General features: G+C 35.4%; 1 protein-coding gene across 1 annotated transcript in view; it reads left to right on the top strand.

The window, feature by feature from the left end:
• Positions 1–4: 4 nt before the first annotated feature.
• LOC145307589 (uncharacterized) overlaps positions 5–22,497 on the top strand; it is a 50,034-nt gene continuing 27,541 nt past the window's right edge. The window contains exons 1-23 of the mRNA XM_080150042.1: positions 5–13; positions 124–1,779; positions 2,940–3,410; positions 4,195–4,307; positions 4,603–4,718; positions 6,190–6,248; positions 6,979–7,084; positions 7,724–7,912; positions 8,363–8,467; positions 9,064–9,176; positions 9,674–9,740; positions 10,934–11,015; positions 11,691–11,803; positions 12,299–12,401; positions 13,346–13,574; positions 14,093–14,169; positions 14,579–14,726; positions 15,337–15,417; positions 16,301–16,354; positions 18,477–18,603; positions 19,269–19,562; positions 20,308–20,389; positions 21,872–21,962. Coding sequence (XP_080006168.1) covers positions 5–13; positions 124–1,779; positions 2,940–3,410; positions 4,195–4,307; positions 4,603–4,718; positions 6,190–6,248; positions 6,979–7,084; positions 7,724–7,912; positions 8,363–8,467; positions 9,064–9,176; positions 9,674–9,740; positions 10,934–11,015; positions 11,691–11,803; positions 12,299–12,401; positions 13,346–13,574; positions 14,093–14,169; positions 14,579–14,726; positions 15,337–15,417; positions 16,301–16,354; positions 18,477–18,603; positions 19,269–19,562; positions 20,308–20,389; positions 21,872–21,962 — 4,485 coding nt within the window. The remainder of the gene's footprint in view (positions 14–123; positions 1,780–2,939; positions 3,411–4,194; positions 4,308–4,602; positions 4,719–6,189; positions 6,249–6,978; positions 7,085–7,723; positions 7,913–8,362; positions 8,468–9,063; positions 9,177–9,673; positions 9,741–10,933; positions 11,016–11,690; positions 11,804–12,298; positions 12,402–13,345; positions 13,575–14,092; positions 14,170–14,578; positions 14,727–15,336; positions 15,418–16,300; positions 16,355–18,476; positions 18,604–19,268; positions 19,563–20,307; positions 20,390–21,871; positions 21,963–22,497) is intronic.

Below are 22,497 nucleotides of genomic sequence, written 5' to 3'. Positions count from 1 at the left end.
CCCTATGACAAAGGTTACTCCGTAGTACGTCTATCTATAATTTAGGTTTTGTTTCTTAGTAATTAAGTTTAGGAGTTCATTTTAAGACCTGATATGTATATTTGAAATAAAGATTTATTTTAGTCGACTGAGGCCTTGAAAAATGATGCAATCCAAACAGTAGCATTATTTACATCTACAAGCAATGATGCAGATAAAAAAGATGTTGAGATTCATGATTCAAATGCCACTTTGGATAAGATCCAGGATTTACAGTCAACTAATAAAATCCAGGATTCATTTGCCACTGTGGAAGAATCTAATCTTCAAAATGCATCTTTAGAGAAGATCATTGATTCAAATTCAACTTTGGATGAGGTCCAGGAATCAAATGTCAACATGGATAAGATCCAGGATTCAAATGCCAACATGGATAAAATCCAGGATTTAATACCCACTAAAGATAAGATCAAGGATTCAAAAGAATATTTGGATGAGATCCAGGATTCAATACCCACTCTGGATAAGATCCAGGACTCAATACCTTCAATGGATAATATCCAGGATTCAAATGCCATCATTGATAAGATCCAGGATTTAATACCTACTACGGATAAGATCCAAGAATCATTACCCAACATTGAAGATCTTAATGTTCCAAATGCATCACTGAAAGAATCAAATGAATCAAATGCCACTTTGAATGAAGAACAAAATCTTCAGTCATACAAGAATGAAAATCAGGATTTCTTATCAACTGAAGATGACTCTAAGAATTTACAAGTGACTAAAGCTGATATGAAGACCATTAGTGAGGAAATCCGTGGTTCACAGGCAACAGTGGATAAAATCCATGATCCAAACGCCACTGAAGAAATTCAGAAAGTAGAGGCCTCTTTGGATGATATTAATGATTCAATATCTGTTATGGATGAAATTAATAATCCTCAATTGACCAAGGATGTTCTTCAGGATTCAGTATTAAACACTGAGGATCAGAAGGATGAAATCCAGGATTTAAGGGCCTGTATGGATGAAATCCAAGATTCAAAGACCAGTGTGGGTGAAATCCAAGATTCAAAGGCCACAATGGATGAAATCAAGTTCTCATTAGCAACAATGGATGAAACAAATGATCCTCAATTGATCAAGGATGTAATTCAGGATTTAGTATCAAACACTAAAGATCCTAAAGCTGACATCCAGGACTCAAAGGCTAGTATGGATGAAAAAGAGAATTTATTATCAACTGCAGAAAAAGCAAAAGATTCACAAACAATTATGGAAAAATGCAAGGATTTGTTATCAACTACAGATGAAATCCATGATTCTATTCCAACAATGAATGAAATCCATGAATCACAATCAAACCCAATAAACTCCTTGGTTCTAAATGATCAAAATTCAATCAAGTCTAAAATTCAGGATCCTAACCTGACACAGGATGAACAAAAACCAACTGAACATAAAATATTTGAATCATTATCTACCAATGATGAAAACTCTGATCCCAAATCAACCAGTGAAGAAAATTATGTTGAAAAGTTATTAGATAAGGATGAAAATTTGCATATATCAGTTGAAGCTGACAATAAGACCAGATTACTTACTACCCAAGAAGACCTAACTGTCAAAAACAACACAGAAAAACCATCTGAAACAGACAATGCTTCAACCATGCCAAAATCTGAAACCGCTACTCTAGAAAAAGCAACATGGAATGAAACTGTTGAAAAGAACATGGAGGATTTGTTTAAAGATACTCTTGAAGATTTTAAGGCTGAGAAAAGTGTCAAAAAGGCAGGAATTTAATTTTTTAATTCAATTATATGTAAAATATACCGGGATATTGAACCACTTGTCATAAAGGTTTATTTTTATTGTAGGTTTTCCTAAAGTAATAAGGTTTTTTTAGTTTGTAAAGAATTCGTCAACCCTTTGTACAGATATAGGTCTCCTATCTAAGGAAGCTTTACAAAGGTTTTCTGATGGGTTTTTGCAATAAAGGTACTAAGAAAGAGAGGGAATGTCTGATTGAGCCAATAGGAGAATCGCATCGGAATTTACATTGGATCTCATTGGTTGAAATTATGTACACATTTTCCTACGAAGGCATGTTTTTTTTCATTTCATACATACATAAAAGTCAGCTGTTAACAGTATATTTTCTTAGTAGAAAGCTTTGCGGAATCAGAATTAAATGCCCAAAAATTTCGTTTACAATTTGAAAGCTTGAAACAAAGTTGGATTTTAAAAAAAAAGTTAGGCTGGCAACTCGCTGGTGAGGCAAAATTATTTTTGTGAAAAATCCTCCAAAATCGAATAAAAAAATTTACAAAAATGAAATAAAATCTTAAGAGGGTTATTAACATATAATTTTGTTTAATTTTTGTAGATTTTTAATGTGCTTTTGGATGATTTTTCACAAAAATAATTTTGCCTCACTATCGAATAGCGAGTCTATCATTTTTTAAGAATCCACATCAGCTTGAGTCGAAAGTAAACAATACTTTTGTCTGCTAGGAATGTTCTCTCTTTGATTTGACGAAAAAAGGGTTCAGAATATTCTTCTACTCTTCTATTTCTATTGTTTTTGCTATTTTATTTTAAAGTTTTAGTTTTGGAATTAATTTTTGTGCTCCGACCTCTATAATTTAAAGGAGCCAATAATTTTTTGTAAGGTGGGGGACATATGAAAATGCCTTAATGATGACACACAAAATTACCCCTTTTGTGGATTAGAATTAGTGGTTGCAACGTTTGAACACTTAACTTAATAAATCAACCAATCAAAATTCAGTAAAAGTCCCCAAAATTGTAAGGTCAACTAATAAGAAAACGTTATTATATAACTTTGAGGACTAGTGCAATAAACAGCCAATTGTCCCCTCTCTTTTTGATAGACCCTAGATATAGAGAAGCTTAGCAACTAAAAAAAATTAAATTCTGATCCTGATTAGGTTGAGCTGAAGGCTGACATGCTGTTCAAAGGCTTTGTTGATGAAACTTTGTATGATAACAGTAATTCTAGCCTTAACTCATCAGAAATTGATTGTGAAGATTTGGAGCGCGCTGGAGATAATGGAGACTTGGAGCGCGCTGGAGATAATGGAGACTTGGAGTGCGCCCAAGATAATGGAGACTTAAAGCGCGCTGAAGATAGTGGAGACATGAAGCCCGCTAGAGATAATGGAGAAATGAAGCACGCTAGAGATAATGGAAACTTGGAGCTTGCTAGAGATAATGGAGAAATGGAGCGCGCTAGAGATAATGAAGACTTTGAGATCGCTGGAGAAAATGGAGCAGTAAAGCGTGCTAGAGACATTGGAGACTTGGAGCGCGCTGATGTTAATGGAGACTTGGAGTGCGTTGGAGATAATGGAGACAAGCTTAATACAGAAAAGAAAGAAATAACTAATCTAGAAACTGAGGTAAATGTAGGGGTGTAATTTGGGTGTAAGGTTGTGCGTCTGTAGCTTAAGATCCGATCGTATTTTCCACCTTAACTTTTTGATTAGAATGGCTTAATGCTATTTTTACTACCATTCCTATCTATTTCTATGTAGAGCTTTTAGATGCCAACGGCGCATCCGCTTGTTGTCAATTTATTCTTAGTCTTGGATCACATAATAACTATTTATCGTATTGGTAACCGTTTTTCGCGGATAGAAAAATGAAAAATCATAAGATTAATTCCAGTTTTGCTGGCAATTATCCTATTTTTAGTATCAAAGCTACTCTATAATTCGAAATGTTCGTCAGTCTGTTAGTCGTAAAAAAAGTGATTTTCTTGGCTGCCATTTCAGATAGACGGCTGATATATTTACTCGGATACTATTATAGATAGATGGTTGATTTTTTTAGGAGTTTCTCTTGACCAAAACGCATTTACTCTATAACTCTTTCGTCTGTCTGTCTCTAATGCCTTAGTTTATTTATTTGCCAACCAGGGCATCCAGGGATCTAAAGGGATAAGACAAAAGCCGATAAATTGATGTACATCCCCAATGATGATAAGCAAAATTAACCCTTTTGAAGATAACAATTAGGGGTTGAATCGTTTGTACACTCTTTTTAATAAACCAACCAATCAAAATTCAATAAATATCTCATAAATTGCTAAGCCAACGATTAAGAAAATGTTCTTATAAAACTTTGGAGACTAGTGTAATAAACAGCCCAATATCCCCTCCCTCACTGACAACTATGTCTTAGGAGAATGATGGAATTGTTGGTTCAATGTGGAGCATAAAAAAGATGGATGGTGTCCCGCACTCTCCACTTAAATTAAAGTTCAGAAAATCTCCATCTAAAGATTCAAATTCAGGAACATAATTGTATATTTATTATAAAAATAGCCCAAAACCATTGCAAGATGTTTTTTTTCAGGCTTGCCGGAGAAGCAAATTCCGATCAGAAGTTTTCGTATTATTTAGCTTCGCCTCTAGGCTGGATAGGGTTAGGTAAATGTTATTAATTGCCTCGGAGGGTTAGGAAATTGGCCTCGCAGGGGCTAGAAATAGGAGAAAGCTTTTGTTAAATTCCGACGAAAACCACCACTTCGTTTTCTTTCCATGATCCAGATATCCTTTTGAAGATAATTTACATGTATGTTACTAAAGGTGATGATTCCTGTATAAAAAAATGCGGCAAAACTGGGGAAAATCCGCTAAAACGCCGCAGCACCGAGGAGCCAAGTTTCAAATTGAGCTTCAAGAAGTCTCCGCTGAGCAAACCAGGCATTTGTGTGTCGACATCCCGTTTAATATCCGCTGGATTAGAACCGGTTCTTAACCATATACTATCCGCAAAATGTCCGCGGAAAGCTGTCTATTATACGATAAGTATATATTATTAAGGGATAAGACAATGGACATAAATTGATGTACGTACCCATTGGTGATAAATAAACAAAATTGGGATATAGTCCCTTTTGATAGGTTATTTTAGGTTAGGATAGGTTATATTGGGTTAGGTGATTGCCCCGCAGAGTTAGGTAATTGGCCCCGCAGGGGCTAGAAATAGGAGAAAAACTACTGTGAAAATACGAAGAAACGCCCCTTACGGGGCGTTGCCACGAAAGGGACTATACCCCAAAATTAGGATAAAATTGTTGTTTGAAAAGCTTGAACACGATTAATAAGGAATCAAGTTTTTTGGCTAACAAATAAAAGAAAACGTGGTTATCCTTCTTTGGGTACCAGTGTAATTTACAGTCCAATGTCCCTCTCTTTCCCCAATAACATTACTTTGGTACCTGAAGCTTTATAACCACGTTATCTTATTCTTTGGCTCAAAAACTTTGGGTACTTTGATTAAATTTTGATTGGTTGGTTACAAAATAACTCCATCCCATAAATTTCCAAACAGAAGGGGTATTTTTGTTTATTATTAAAAAGAAAAATAGTAAAGAAACTGATTAAACTGTAAAGATTAAATAAACAAGGATGACAGCATCTATAAATAGCGAAGCACTTGAATTTATTGGATTTTGATACTCATTTTATAGGAGAACTTCACAAATAAAATCCGCCGTCTATCTTTACTAGTAGCCGAGATAATCTCATCTCCCCCCTAGCGTTACGGACGGACAGACAAAGTGAATTATAGAGTGGCTTAGCTAGGTACTTAAAAAGAAATTAAAGAAATTGAAACAAGGATGGCGACATCCATAAAAGCGAAGCTCTGAAACGGCAGGACAAACGAATATTGTAGAGTGTCAGAACCGATATCAGAATATAAATTTATAAAAGTCGAGACAAACTAGTAAGTAAATTTGTTGAAAAACTGCTTAAATACAGGATAATGTTTAATGACATACTTACATTTCTATTACTTTATTATAGAGATGCCTTGCTTATATAATTGTACTTTGTTGTCCTAGGAATCAGTATTTTTTAAAAATCAGATCAACCGGATAATTTTATAACATAAAAATTTGCTCTTAAAAAAAGTTAAAAATCAACATGTTTACAATGGACGTACGGACATTCTGGTAACGATTATAGAGTTGCTACGCTTTTAAATCGTACCCAACTACTACAGAAATCACCATGCAAAATTTAAAATCAATAGGACAATTCTATCATGTTTAAATTAATAAACAGAGCTAACCGTTACGGACGAACTGCAGACGGACAGACCGATCCTAATTATAGAAAAGCTTCGCTTTTAAAAACGAATATGATGTCACACAAAAATATTCTTCAGAAGATTCCCCCATAAGACTCAGCTTTAAGAAGTCCCCGGCTTTGGTCCCAAATAATCAGGTCATAGTAAAAGGAATAAAGCTTTATACTGTACATTTTCTACGCTCCTTGAGGCCTCTAGGGGCACCTAAGGAGGTTGAATTCGATAACATATTTTTTATTTCAGATTTAAAAAGAAAAATTTCAATAAAATTGGGGAAATTTTTTTTTTTAGGGGGGGTTCTTTTAGAAAGGATTTTTCTTGGGAGGGTGGTGGTAACCTCCCCCACAATAGTAATAAATCTTCCAAGGACCTTTGAGGAGATACCTATCCTGTTAAAATAAACCATATCATTTCAACTGTTAGCAAGATCCTTCGGTACAGACAGACAAACATCCTGTTACTTTATTATAAGGATATCAGTTTACTGTTATTTTCTTCTAAATTATTTCCTTGCCAATGAAAAGACAAAATTAGAAAATACCTCAAAAGCTGAAAATTATAATCAAAATATGCCCGAAAGAAACCAAACTCTTTGATTGCACGACCTTTGTCTGAAAGTCCTAACTGTAAAATTCAGGGGGAAGAGTTGCGCCTGTTTTGGGTCTAGGCATTCTTCCCATTCCAAATATTAATCTTGCCCATCTGACATAGCAGCAGTAGGAACCATTTTAACATCTTTAGTTATGACGCGGTGTTGATCCTTGATTTGTGCAAGGTTTGAAATTGATAGGTAATTCTAACAATGGACGTTACCCCCCCCCCCAAAAAAAAAAAAAATCCTTTATTTACTTTTTTACGCTGTGATAGGAGTCTGCATTTACATGGAGCATCGGCAAAACCGGCGGCGATTCTGATTTTCTGGACGGCAGCGACTGCGAGACCGCTGAGAAAACGTCGCGAGAACCAGTCTCAGGTTTCGGCAATTTTTGTGGATTAGTAAAACTTTACGTACCTAAATAATTTAGATTCCAATGTCCCTTCCCTCCCTGACTAAACTAATTACGAACGAGAGCAAGTGATTTTATGTTTTGGGAATTTCTGTGGATTAACAATAATAGTTATTTATCCCATTGGATTAGAGACAGCTTTCCGCGGATATAAGGAACTTAAAAATCTTAAATTGAATTTCTATTGGTATGCTCCAAACTTTAAACAAATAATTTTCTTTTTAACAATATATAATTTGTATAATCATTATTGGGGATGTATATCAATTTTAGTCCATTAAGATACCTGCGTAATAACAATTTATTTCTTTAAAAAAAACTAGCGGTTATGCCTCCCCCCCCCCCTAAAAGCCTCTAGGGGCACTAAAGGTGGGATTGGAAATATCGATCCCCCCCCCCCTATTTTCAATTTGAGTTTCGAAAAGAAAAAGTAAAAAATATTTTTTTGCGAGGGTGGGTTATAGGGAGGGTGGAGATACCCTACCCCCCAAAAAAGTGAAAAACCTTCCCGTGACCTGTAACAAGCTTAACTGTAAAGAAGACAAATCGGTTCAGCGGTTAGCAAGATTCTTTGCTACATACATCAGAAATTGCCATTAATTTAGCAGCTGGAACCGCTACAACCGTCGCCAAAAAACCATTAACAAGCTCTGAGCGTCTCGTGGCGGCCATTGACGACTTTTCGTCGACAATCGTCAGCTTTGACATGCTGATTGCTGACACAGAAGTGAAGACAGAGCCTGAACAAACATTTCATAAAAATATGGCACCCAGAAAAATTGAACCAATCTCAGGCAAAAATAATTTCTATCCCAACTATTTCTTCGTGTGTGTGTGTGTGTGTGTATATGTATGGGTTGGTGTGTGTGTGTATGTGTGTAAAGCACTAAATCGTTAATTACCTCATATGGGTTGAGGCTGTTGTCCATGACACTTTAACGTCCTGTCAGTTCCAACAACCATATGTATTGTATATATAACTAAGCGGAGCCAAATATCTCCTTTTCTGCCCAAACACCCCGTGGTTGTTAGGTTAAGTAACATTGATCAGACAAGTAACTCTTTGATTGCACGACCTTTTTATATAAGTTCTTACTGCATGGTATTGAGTTGTGCCTGATTTGGTGCCAAGGCATTCTGACATAGTAGCAGTAGGAACCATTTTATAAACAAATCTTCCATTGCGTATTGTCCCATTTCTTTGGATTAATCTGAATACAGGGTGGAACAATTATTTGTTGCAGTGATGAAGCACGAGAGAGGATCTTTTGATTGGTCAGTTGATTCCTCCTCTCCCTCTCCCACCCCCACACACACCACCACAGAGGATACGATACATGGCTTTCAAGGAATATCCTCTTTTACGTTCATTTAGTTCAGTGTCCAAACATTTCAACCGCTAATTGTAATAGAGTTTAGTGCCTTAGCAAAATAGGGATAGATGTCACTACCTATTCTATTGACGTCAGGAAGTACCCACTACCCCATCTCTTTTCTATGGTTTTTTTCTCTCTTTCCCTCTACTATGACGTCAATAGAATTGGTTGACCACTTTTACAATTAAACTCAGGGATTTAAAGGGATAAGAAAATGTTCGGAAAATTTATGTACAAAATTACCCCTTCTGTAGATTACAATTAGCGGTAAAATCTGATTTTTGGAATACTGATTCTTAGGACAACAAAGTACAGTTTTATAAGCGAAGCATCTCTATAATCAAGCCCTAAAAATGTAAGTATGTCCTTAAACATTATCCTGTATTTCCGCATATTTTCAACAAATTTCCTTACCATTCTGTTCCGATTTTTATACATTTATATTCTGATCATTGAGTTCTGACACTCTACAACTGTTAATGTTGGTTTGTTCTACCGTTTCAGAGCTTCGCTTTTATGGATGTTGTCATCCTTGTTTGATCTAAAAGAGGATATTGATGTATCTGTAGATGATACTAAGACTACTATGAACGACTGGTTCCAATCTTTCAATGAGCCGAGCAATCAGACCTTAAGCCAGCCCCAGCTGGTGGATAAACCAAGTTTTAACTTCTTCAACAAGGTATTACACAGGGATCTAAAGGGATAAGACAATGACCGATAAATTGATGTACATCTAAAATGATGATAGGCAAAATTACCCCTTCTGTAGATTAATAGCCAGGTGGTCAAACCAAGTTTTAACTTCTTTAACAAGGTATTACGCGGGGAGGGATTGCTGTTTAATTTAATTATTACACTAGTCCTCTAAGGTTTATAATAACGTTTTCTTATTCGTTGGCTAAATAACTTTGGGGCGGGGGAATTGAAAATTAAAATTTTTTTTCGGCTGGGGGGGGGGGGGGAATGTTGTAGCTAAGGCATCATATAAGCAGGGATAGCTTTTGGGAGGGAGGTAAAAATTAAAAAAATAATTTTTTTGGAGGGGGGGGGGGGGGGCGGGTAATACTAATCAACCATTGCACATCCCTGCAAGAAGAATTCCTTTTAAATTTGGTTTCAAAAGTGTCACATCCTCCCCCTTTTTTATAACGAAAACTAATGTTAATATTTATTTAGAACTCTGATTACAATTCAACAACTTTTTCCAACTATGGTCAATCAAAAGAAAAAAAAAATAATGAAGGTAATGGATTTACTCGAATCCGGTGGATAGGAACCGGTTCTCATCCTTACGAAAAACTATGTCTAGCATCATATTATATCCAGCTTTCCAGGAATATAAAAACTGGTTTTAATCTTATGATTGTACATTCTATATCCGAGGAAAGCTGTTTATAATACGATGCGAGAAATAACTATTATTTTGTCAATCTTCAAACACTTTCTACCTAATCCTAATATTAAAGTAATAGGATGTCTGTCTGTATATCTGTAGAGAAGGATCTCGCTAACTGCTGAACCGATATGGTTCTCCTTTACAGAGTAGCTAGCTTCTTCTAAGACCCGAGAAGGTTTATAACTATTTTAGTGGAGTGTACCACCTTCCTAAAAGAAATTGCAACAAAAAAAAACATAACTAACCCAATCTAGTGGACTAGAAAATATTTTTGGTAAACATCTGATATTAACGTAAATATAATAGCAAAAACAGGACCTGTGCGAAGCTACACTGTAATGGAGAACCATATCGGTTCAGCGATTAGCTAGATCCTTTGGCTCAGACAGACAAACATCCTGTTACTTGAGATACTAGCTTTTTTTACCATTTGATGATATTTTGCCGTGATCATTTTTGCAAATTGAACTAAACAAAAGTTTATCATTCCTTCGGTTTTATAATTTTGTCTTTTTACAATTATGAAATCCTTATAAAAGTAACAGGACCTGTGTCTTTCTGTATGCGAGTGTGTACCGAAGGATTAGGATAACCACTGAACCGATATGGTTTTTCTTTACAGTGTAGCTTCTCATAGGTCCTAGAAACTCTCCCAAGATAAATCGCCTATAGAAAAAATGAAACAGAGTAGATCGTTTCGTCGTATTTTCACAATAGCTTTTCTCCTATTTTTAGCCCTTGCGGGGGGGGCTCTAACCTTGCGGGGTCTATTTCCTAACTTTAAATCATTAATATTTATCTAAAGCTACTGTGAAAATACGATGAAACTCTTTAGGTACCTACTTCATTTTCTTTCCATGATCCAAAACTTATTTTTCTTTTCAAATCTAAAATTGAAAGTATTAGTGGGGGGAGGGGGGGAGGAGTCGACTCCCCACCCCTTGAGTCCTCTAGGAGCGAACCCTTTATAAACTGTGAAAATTGGAAACTATTACAACAGCACAAACTAATCTTAAAGACCAACACAAATTTTTTCTAAGGGGAAGAATCACTGGAAGATATTATCAATGGGACTCTTTCTGAAAACGGCCTGGATATTGGGCAAGCTACATCTAACAGCAGGTGAGTAACAGATTAACGGATGGACAGAAATTATTGTCAGGGAGGGAGGGGACATTGGGCTGTTTAATACTTTAGTCCCCAAAGTTTTATTGTAACGATTTTTTATTTCTTGACTTAGAAACTTTGGGGACTTTTAATAATTTTTTTTTGGTTCGTTTATCAAGTGGAGTAGTTTCAGTAAGGGGGGGAGTTTTGATAATTTTGCGTAAACAATGATTATAGGCTTTGTCTTTGGAGTGAGATGATAGGTTATTACACAAAAAAGTTTTGGGAAGTAGCCTTTAAAAAAAAAAAGGATTAGGCCCTCAGGTTCAGGTGCTGTCTGTAAGCCATACTGGAATTTACTAAATGTTGTTCTATGGGTTTTTTATGTCTTTATACCAAAGAACAGTAGGCTTTTTTTCTACTTCACATAGGCATAAGTTTTCATGAAAACTAATCTTATGTAGTTTACTCAGACAGGGAGGGGACAATGGGCTGTTTATTATACTAGTCCCTAAAGTTTTATAGTAGCGTTTTAATATCAACTTTCAGGACTTGAATTTTGATTATTTGCTTCATTAAATTGAGTGTTCAAACGTTTCTACCACTAATTTTAATCTAAAGAAGGGATAATTCTATGTATCTTCATTTGGGATGTACATCAATTAATTGACCATTGTCTTATCCCTTTAGATCCCTGGTTACAACAACCTCGGTGACAGAGAACACCCGAACTGCACCCATGGAGACCCAAACACCCATCCCTACATCCTACACCCAAACTTTCTGCCACGCACCACCAAAAGGAATACCTAATATTCTTCTCATTTTGAAATGGATTCATTATTACTTGGATATTACTCCAGAGGTGGATTCTTAAAAAAAAAAAGATTGTTAAAAACACTCCAAAATCGCATATAAATCTACAAAAATTAAATAAAATCATAAAAGGGTTATTAACATACCTACCTAAGATTTTGTTTAGTTTTGTAGATTTTTTATGTTATTTTAGAGGATTTTTTACAAAAACAATTTTGCCTCACAAGCGAACAGCGACCCTAAGTTTTTTAAAGAATCCACCTCAGGGGGGGGGGGGGTTAATTGGGAATGTATATCAATTTTTCATCCATTGTCTTATCCCTTAAAATCCCTGTTATTGTTTCCTTAAGATTCAGACAACCAACCCTTTGATTGCACTACCTTTTCAAAGAAGTCCCAACTGTGTATTGTGGATTGCTATGCCTGTTTTTGGGCCAAGGCTCTTGTTAAGATTCGAATACTTGATGAATATTTGTGCAAAGATTTAGCTTCTGTACCGACGCCCCCTTGTGAACTGACCGACCAAACTGCTGTAACTATCTCACAAGATATAAAACAAACATCAACAGCCAAGATACTTCAAAGGTATGTTTAATATTTTTGTTGTGTTGTTGACTATATAGTGTTTTCATTTAAGAGATATCCTATGGGGGAGGGGTTAAGGGTTGATTAACCCCCCTTCCCCTCCCACTTTAACATGTAAATTTTGATATATTAGATTACCAGTTTTTTTAGCCCCGAGATGCCGAATTGTACCTTTTATATCCGCGGAAAGCTGTTTGTAATACGATGCGAGAAAAGTTATTTCTTTCATAGTATTATAAACGGCTTTCCGCGGATATAGAATGTACAATTATAAGATTAAAACCAGTATTTTTAGCCCCGAGATGCCGAAGGTTTAAATCTTATGATTGTGTGGTAAGCCGAAGCGTTTCAGCTCACCGGTTGCGAGTTCGAATCCAACGAGCCCCTAGCCTTGAAGTATTCTACCAAAACAAACTAGCAGGATTTACTCATACAGAAATTATTTTAAACTGAATACATTTACAATGGGTGGTTACTATATATATACAAAATAGATTATAACAATAAGTTAGGTTTGAAGGGGGTGTGGGAGACAAGGGCGTAGCCCGCGGCGGTAGACATCTGTGGGGTAAGCTGTAGTAAAAGGGAAGGCACCATCTCCCAGTTGAATAGTTGCCTGAGGGGTGCGGGGTTGCTAAGTGTCCGTGCCCCTCCCCTATTTAACCAGTCCAATCTGACCGCTGCCGACGGGGTCATCTGCGGTCATGAGGTGAATGGTGATATAATAGGATTAGTGTAGAAGGCTTGACTTGATAAGCCACTGCGTAGCAACTCTGTAAAATACCCGTCCGTCTGCTGCCGTATTACCACAATTGCACATTTCTATATTCGTTGAAATCTGGTTATAATACGATGCTAGACATAGTTTTTTCGTATGGATGAGAACCGGTTCCTATCCACCGGATTCGAATGAATACGAGAAATAACTATTATTATTTTTGCAGCACTCCTGTCAAGACTGGAAGTATGATGACGACCCCTGTTGCATCCTCCAAGAGTCCTCAAACCAAATCCAAACAAGTTGGAGCACCACCCCCCACCAAACCCCCATTAGTACAACCCCCCACCAAACCCCCATTAGTACAACCCCCCACAAAACCACCAATAGTACTGCCCCTAACCACCCCCGCGCCCCCACCCCCAATTCCCTACGTACAGATGACACCTATAAAGGCAAAATAAAATGATACCCAACAAAACCTGCAATTCTGCAAAGGCTAAGACAATGGACGATAAACTGATATTCAACCCTTATCAATATAACCTTCCTACCCATATTGAACCACTTTTCAGCCAGCGAATGCAAGAACGTGTTCTTAAATCTTTTGTTACCAGTTTTTTTTTACTTTTTGAAAATTAGTAAGATTCCTAATATTTATACGGATCTGCTCCTTTTTGTCCGTCTGTCTGTCGGTAATGCTTAAAAAGACAAAAATCTTATTAATTCAGTTAAAAAAGTCAACAGTTTAGGTACATGAAAACATTTTTAAAAATTTAAGTCCACCAACTGAAGTGTAATTAGTTTGAACAAACTGTTACAGAGATCTATTGCTTCAAATTTATCAATACTTAGGAAGAGAGGTGACTCAAACTTTTAAACCCCTTATTTTACCCCACCTAAAATATAAAAAGTTTAGACTACCCCCCCCCCCCCCACCCTTCTCATTATTATTTTTATTTTGTATGTAAAGGGTAAGGTCCAGCCGCCCACCCAGCCCCCGGCCAACAGACCTGGCAGGGTTACCAACCAGCTCCTGTTTATGAAAAGGTATATATTCCAGTATGGCTCCGAAACCGCTGGATTAGAACCGGTTCAAAGCCATACTGAAAAATCAACATATCGTATTATATCCAGTTTTCTACGAATATAAAAATGTATAATCAAAGATCAAAACCGGTTTTGTAAGCCTGTGCCTTCGGCCTTTAATCTTTTAATTGTACATTTTTATCTATCTATCCATCTATCTACTATACATCTATCTATCCATCTATCTACTATCCATCTATCTATCTATCTATCTAACTATCTATCTATCTATCTATCTAGAAGTGTAATGTCGTGTGTATGGGCCCACAAATATGCCTTTCATCTATCTATCTCTCTACCTCCCAACTATCTAACTACCTACCTCCAACTATCTATCTATCTACCTCCAACTAACTATCTATCTATCCAGAAGTGTAATGTCGTGTGTATGGGCCCACAAATATGCGTGGCCCTTCAAGAAGCCGGTGGACGCGGAAAAGCTGCGCCTCCCCGATTATCACACACTCATCAAACAACCCATGGACCTGGCAACCATCAAGAAAAGACTAAATAACACGGTAGGCCGGACGATTGATGTATTATCCATCTATCTTATTTACCTAAAAATTTCTATCTATCTACCTATAACTATCTATCTATCCATATATCTATCTATCCATCTATCCTGGCTTCTATCAAGAAAAGACTTAATAACACGGTAGGGACATATGTACATATTTCAACCAATAATATGGCCAGATTTCTCTTTCATTGTTATCCTATTGGCTGATTTAGTGAAGATTCATATAATATATGTGCATATTACTCTCTATACATTATTTTGTTCGACTATCTATCCGTCAGTAACGCTATAGGGGGAATGTGTTTCTCAACTGCTATTGAAGATAGACAGCTGAAATTTTTAGTGAAGATTCCTCTATATATTATTTTGTCCGTCTGTCTGTCGGTCATGCTTAAAAGACAAAAACCTTATAGTTGGGGAAATGTGATTTTCTCATCTGCTATATCAGATAGACAGCTGAAATTTTTAGTGAAGATTCCTATGACATATGTGCTTCTACTCTATAACTTATTTTGTCCGTCTGTCTGTCGGTCATGCTAAAAGATAAAAACCTTATTATTTCAGTTCAAAAAGTTTTCATGAAAATTATTATTGTTTTATTTTAGTATTACTGGTGCGCCGAAGAATGCAAAACAGACTTTCAATTAATTTTCTACAACTGTTTTCTATACAACAAACCGGACCAGGTGAGAACACAAAATAGCCTAAAACCTGCCTGCTATTCATTCAAGATTTCCCTTTCGTGACATCGCATCTTAAGGGGCGTTCCGTCGTATTTTCACAGTAGCTTTAGATAAGAAATTTAAGGTTAATTTAGGTGTAGTAGGTTAGGTGATTTCCCCGCAGGATTAGAGTCTCCCGCAGGGGCTAGAAATAGGAGAAAAGCTACTGTGAAAATACGACAAAACGCCCCTTAAGGGGCGATGTACAACAACTTACCCAAGGGTTTAACATTATCAATGTTTTGTTAGTAGTGTAAACATTAACCTTTCAGGGGTGTATATCCTGCATAGGATCCCCGGCTTAAGGGGAGATAAATAATAAATAAAAAATATGTGGGAGGGGGGGAAATAAGTAAAATTAAAGAGTACTGAAAACATTTATCCCCTTTCCTGGGGGTAAAGAACTGTGGGAGGGAACGGGGGATTTGAAATATTTTTATTTTTATATTCGTGGAAAATTAACTGTAATACGATGTCTTAAATAGTTTTTAGTACTGCTAAGAACCGGTTCTAATCCAGCGGATTAACCGTTTTGAAAGCCATACTGGAAATCAGTTTATCTTGTTATTGCTGCTTTATTACAAAGAGAATGAGGGGACAATGGCCTGTTAATTACACTAGTCCCCAAAGTTTTATAATAACATTTTCTTTTTCGTTGGCTTAACAACTTTGGGGACTTTTTGATTGTTTGCTTAATTAATTTGTTGTGGTGTTTAAACGTTTCAACCACTAATTATAATCTCCAGAAGGGGTAATTCTGTGTATCATCATTGGAAATGTACATCAATTTATCGGCCATTGTCTTATCCCTTTAGATCACTGACTAACACGTAATATGTTTATTTAGGATATTGTTGTTATGGGTAAAACTCTGGAAAAGGTTTTTCTCAATAAAATTCAGGTGATTTTTTTTATTCAAGAGCGTCATTTTTAAAAGCGAAGCTTTTCTATAATTAGCGTCGGTCCGTCCGTACGTCCGTCCGAGACAGATAGCTTTTTTCCGTTAATTTAGGCATATTAGAATTGTCTTATCGATTTCAAACTTTGCATGGTGATTCCTGTAGTAGTTAGGTACGATTTAGAAAGCGTAGCAACTCTATAATCATTACCAGAATGTCCGTACGTCCATTTTAAACATGTTGATTTTTACCTTTTTTTAACAACAAATTTTTATGTGATCTAATTATCCGATTGTTCTGATTTTGGTTTGATGATTCCTGGGACAACTAAGTACAACATTAATTTATCCTGTATCTAGAAGTTTTTCAACAAATTTACTCATAATTTTGCTTTGATTCATTTATATTCTGATTATTCAGTTATGACACTAATAAGCGCAATTTTAGTTGTCGTTGGGGGCCAATACCTAATAAAATTTACAACCTTTACATCTGACCCCTAAATATCATTTTAGATTTATTTTGCTTGTTGGCTGTACCTTATTTCTAGTCCGTCTAAAAAAAAAGGATTTAAACGGCGGTGGTAAAATTGGTGAAGATCTGTTGGACATACTAACATACCAGACTTATTTTACAGAGCTACATTAAAAACATTTTACCTGATCGTGCTGGGAATCAAATCAGTGAGAGAGAGAGGGGACAATGGATTGTTTATTACACTAGTCCCCAAAGTTTTAAAATAACGTTTTCTTATTTTTTGGCTTAACAACTTTGGGGACTTAAGTGAATATTGATTGGTGGGTTTATTAAGTTGAGTTTTCAAACGTTTCATCCACTAATTATCAGCGTGGCCATATTCTTCAGTATACTGAAAATCTTCAGTATTCTTCAGTATTTGGAAATTGGGGCTTCAGTATTTTCAGTAAATACTGAATATTCAGTATTTGAAAATTTTATTCAGTATTTTTCAGTTTTTGGAAATTTTCATGATTCAGTATTTTCATTATTTCTTAAATTCCAAAAAAATTTGCATAAATAAGATGTTTTTTCAAGTAGTTGATGTCAGATTTTTTTCGGCGCTTCGCGCCTCACTTTACTTTCCTTTAAATTACCCTATAACTTTGTACATTAATTTTGTTTTTTTTATGGTAATCATAGACGTCCAAGGGGGGGGGGGTAAAGGGGCGATTACCCCCCCAAATTTTTTTTCATTTTACCCTCCCCCCCCCCCCGTTTAAAATTTACCCCTAACCATTAAGGAGGGGGTATTTACCCCCCCCCCAAACAAAAAAAATTTTGCGCGCTTCGCGCGCATTTTTAATACTAAATATTTAATAAAATTTAAATTACCCCCCCCCCCCAAAAAAAAAAAATTTTTACCCCACAGATTTCAGGGGGGGTAATTAACCCCTTCCCAAGCAAATTTTACCCTTGGGGTAAAAATTTTGGGTGGGGTAAAAAAAACTGCGACGCACGAATTTTACCCCCCCCCCCAAAAAAAAAAATAAAAAGCTTGGACGTCTATGATGGTAATATACATTTTTTTTTCAATTTCATCTCAAATATAAATTTTTTAGATATTTGAGATGCTTTTATACAGTATTTTTTTCAGATATTTTTTTTGTCTATTAATAGAATGAATAATCTAAGGTAAGTACTTTGCATGATTATTAAAGGTAAAGTTTTTTAGCATGCTCTTAAATTAACTAAAAAGTATTTAAGTTTTGTAATCATTTAAAATATTATCAGTCATTTTCTGCTTAATTGCTGCAAGAAAATCTAAGAGGCAAAATTAAAAGGTCTTTAAAATATCCCCCAAATTATAAAGGTATGATATATGAAATTTTGAAATGAGGAATCATATAAAAAAAATACTTATTCAGTATTTGTATTTTTTTGTTCAGTATTTCAGTATTTTTTCTTATTTTAGGATTCAGTATTTTCAGTATTTCCTTTTTTTCTTCAGTATTTTCAGTATTTTTTCTTATTTTAGGATTCAGTATTTTCAGTATTTCCTTTTTTTTCTTCAGTATCAGTATTTTTTTGGTTGTGGCCACACTGAATTATAATCTACAGAAGTGGTAATTTTGTGTACAACATTTGGGACATTTCTAAACTTTGTAGGACATGCCCAAACGCGAAGTGGAGGTTGGACCGAAGAAGCGGCCCAACCCTGTGGTGGTGGTGCCGCTTAAAAAACCGCTGGCAGCTGAATCGGTCACGTTGCCCGCAAAGCGGTCACACAGCATTGGTAAGTTTTATCCTTATCTTAAAGTAACAGGATGTCTGTCTGACTGTTCTGGGAAGGTTTATAACTATTTTGGGGGAAACCCATAGGGGAAAAAATTATCCCTCCCCAAAATTTTTTCATGATCACACATTACCAGAATAGTTTGAATACTAATTCCAGCATAATCAATAATACGAAAATACAACAATTCATTCATTTTTCATTTTGGCCTCAATGTACGGATGAAATCCGTATACATTTTTGGACCAATTTTGCGGATGGGATTTGAACCGCTATTAGGACAAAAATATGCACATTGGGGCCAAAAATGTGCGGTTTTGGTTAGGACTAATATTTATTTTAATGTGCGGATTATTTATGAAATTTATTATGCGGAACTGACATAAGCATGTGCCATTCTGAAAACACAATAATAGTTATTTCTCGCATCTTATTATAAACAGCTTTCCGCGGACACAAAATGTACAATTATAAGATTAAAATCAGTTTTTTAGCCCCGAAGAAAACTGGATATAACGATGCTAAACATAGTTTTTTTCGTGTAAATGAGAACCGGTTCTAATTAACCGGATATTAATCAGATTGGAATGAATACGAGAAATGATTATTTTTTTTCTTTAAGAAAAATCCTCAAATTTCATGAAAACCAACCTTGCTTATTATAGGAAGTTTGCCTAACGGACAGACCCGTGAAACGCCAGACTCGAAACGGTTCAAGAAAACTGAAGACGACATCAACCCATCAAAAAAATCTGCCAACAATTTGGAGAAAAAATCCGCCAATTTCGTGGAGCATAAATCCGCGAATGTAAATGATAAAAAATCAGTCTTGCATTTACCAAAAGTGCTTAATGTTAGTAAAAACGATAAAATTGGGAAAAATGAAGTTTCTGTAAAAGCCAACAGCGAAACAAAAATGAATCTGCCCCCAAAAACAACCTCAACTACTTTAATATCAGGTACAAAAAAATTATTAAGATTAAGTCTTATGATTTCCTAGAAAATATACTTAATAGGATGTCTGTGTGTGTAGAAAAGTATCTCGATAACCGCTGAACCGATATGGTTCTCCTTTCCATTTAATCGGTTTGGAAGCCATACTGGAAATTACTTTAGCTGCGCTATTACATAGAAAGAGGGGACAATGGGCTGTTCAGTACACTAGTCCCCAAAGTTTTATAATAACGTTTTCTTTTTCGTTGGCTTAACAACTTTGGGGACTTTAGCTGAATATTGTTTGGTTGGTTTATTTAGTTCAGTATCCAAAATTGCAATCTACAGAAGGGGTAATTTTATGTGTCATCATTAAGAATGTATGTACATCAACTTATTGGCCATTGTCTTATCCCTTTAGATCCCTGCTAAACTATACTGGTCCCCAAAGTTTCTGTATCGATGTTATAAAAATTTTGGACTTTTATGAAATTTAATCGGGTTGGTAAAAACTAGTAGTGTTTACACTTTTCCACCATTAAGTTTAATCTAAGAACCTGTGCCTGTCTGTGCCAAAGGATCTCACTAACCACTGGACCGATATGGTTTTCTTTTACAATGTACCTTCTAATGGGTCCTGAGAAGGTTTTCAACTATTTTTCCTTCTTTTCAAAACTAAAATTATATTGGGGTAGGGTGTCAACTTTCCTCACTTTACCACCTCAAATGCCTCTAGGGGCGTAACCGCTAGTTATTCATATTTCAATTTAGGTGATTCCTCAGCCGAGTCGAAATTTATGAACAAGAAATCAGTGAAGCATATCTGTAAATATTGCCAGCAACCTTTTACAAGGTACCATTTCTTTTTAACTATCTATAATCTATCTATCTATCTTTCTAGTAAATGTGTACAAGATGTACATGATCTACATATCTATCTATCAATATAGATAATTTAACTATCTTTCTGTGTATCTAACTATATATCTAAACTGCGAACCAAAAAAATAGGCAAGTCTGAATTTTCAGAATATCAGCTTTATTAGTCATTTAGGATGAATTTACTCTAAATATGAAATGTAGATGCATCTTTTGGTTACAAGTTTTCACTGTTATTTTTTTATTAATCAGCACCAATCAAGCACAAGATCTCAAAAACAGCATTTGGGGGAAATACTGGTGAACCAAAAAGATATGCAAATCCTAAACAAAGCAATGGAAAAACGATTTTTTTGCACTTTTCTCCTCTTTTAAAGATTGATTCTGATAAATTAACAATTTTTAAAGGAATTTATGTATTAATTATTATGAAATATAGTATAAGGTAGAAATTAATGAATTTTCTAAATAAGAAATATTAGAAAAAAAGAAATTTGATCCCTATCACTTTAGAGGACAGCTGCTGACCTCCAGTCTTATGGATGAAGCTAAACACATGTTAAAGATAAAAATTACCCTTAAAAGTATACAAAAATATTTTTTGATGTGCTAAAAAAATCCATTTTAAAATCTTGATTTGGAGGATGGTGGCTTTTAAGATGCTCCTACTTGGGGTGATGGCGAGCCAAATGCTATCAAAGTGCATGCCCATGATGACAACCCATATACTGAACTATGGTCCAATTTTTGTGTTCATAGCAGCTTCCAGCCAAGCAGTATTAAAAAAAAAAATTGCAATTTTAATTACTCCAATTTATAAAGTAAATTCTGTAGTTTTTAGAAGATGGTTATATTTCTTGTCAGTAGGCTCCATTGGAGATTGCTATTACTACAGAAAATGGTACATAGGTTAATAGACAAGATGTTGTAATGGGCATGTACTTAGATAACATTTGGCTCATGAAAAAAGTGAAGAAAGTGCAAAAATAAACAGTTATCCCATTGATTTTCTTTTATATTTGCATATTCACCCCAAAATGCTGTTTTTGAGATCTTGTGCTTCATTGGTGCTGATAAATAAAAGAAATAACAGTAGAAACTTGTAACCAAAAGATGCATCTACTACATTTCATATTTACAGTAAAAGCATCCTAAATGAATAGGTAATAAAGCTGATATTTTGAAAATTCAGACTTGCCTATTTTTTTGGTTCGCAGTTTATGTATCTATTTCTATATATTTATCAAATATATCTATCTAGCTATCTAATTATCTGCCTATCTATCAATCTTTCTATGTATCTAGCTATCTATCTATCGATCTACCTATATATCTATCTATCCATCCATCTAGCTATCTAAGTATGTATCTAACTATCTATCTATTTATTTAACTATCTATCTATCCTTCTACCTTTTTATCTATCTATCTATCATCTATCCATCTATCTATTTAGTAAATATGTACGGGATATCCATGAGAAGCAGAAGCATGAACTAGTCACAGCTCCCTCAGGTCCAGCTACAACTCCAGCTGGCACTATCCAGGTAATATCCGCTGGATTAGAGCCGGTTCACATCCCTGCTATCCGCGGAAAGCTGTCTATAATACGGGGCGATAAATAACTATAAAACTAAGGGATCTAAAGGAATAAGACCAGGGTTTCGGATCCGCATTGATTGTATGCGGATCTGGATCCTCAAAATTTGGTCAGTGCGGATCCGGATCCTACCGGATCTGGTTCCGGATCCTTGACAATAAAAATAAAATCACCAAATTTTTCAAAAAAATTTTATTCTTTAATTCGAAGTCAAAAATACTTTTAATTTTCAAGTCTGAACCTAAACCTTAAAGATTGGCTCTCATCAAGAGAATGTCTGAGATTTTATATATTTTTGTTGGTATAAGCTGCCATTGTCCCCTCTCTCTCTCTTTGCAATATACATCAGTTATATGGATGCTATGTGTGCCTAATCATAAAAGATATCACTATCTATAATCTGGGATGTTAACTAAAACACAACCTAAAAATTCTGGGAATCTTTCAACAAAAAAAACGTTCACCGCCATTTTCTGCCGCCG

The sequence above is a fragment of the Acartia tonsa genome, chromosome 15, assembly GCF_053477335.1.
Source record: "Acartia tonsa isolate MP-2025a chromosome 15, ASM5347733v1, whole genome shotgun sequence".
NCBI lineage: Eukaryota > Metazoa > Arthropoda > Copepoda > Calanoida > Acartiidae > Acartia > Acartia tonsa.
This window is presented reverse-complemented; position numbering and strand designations above follow the sequence as displayed.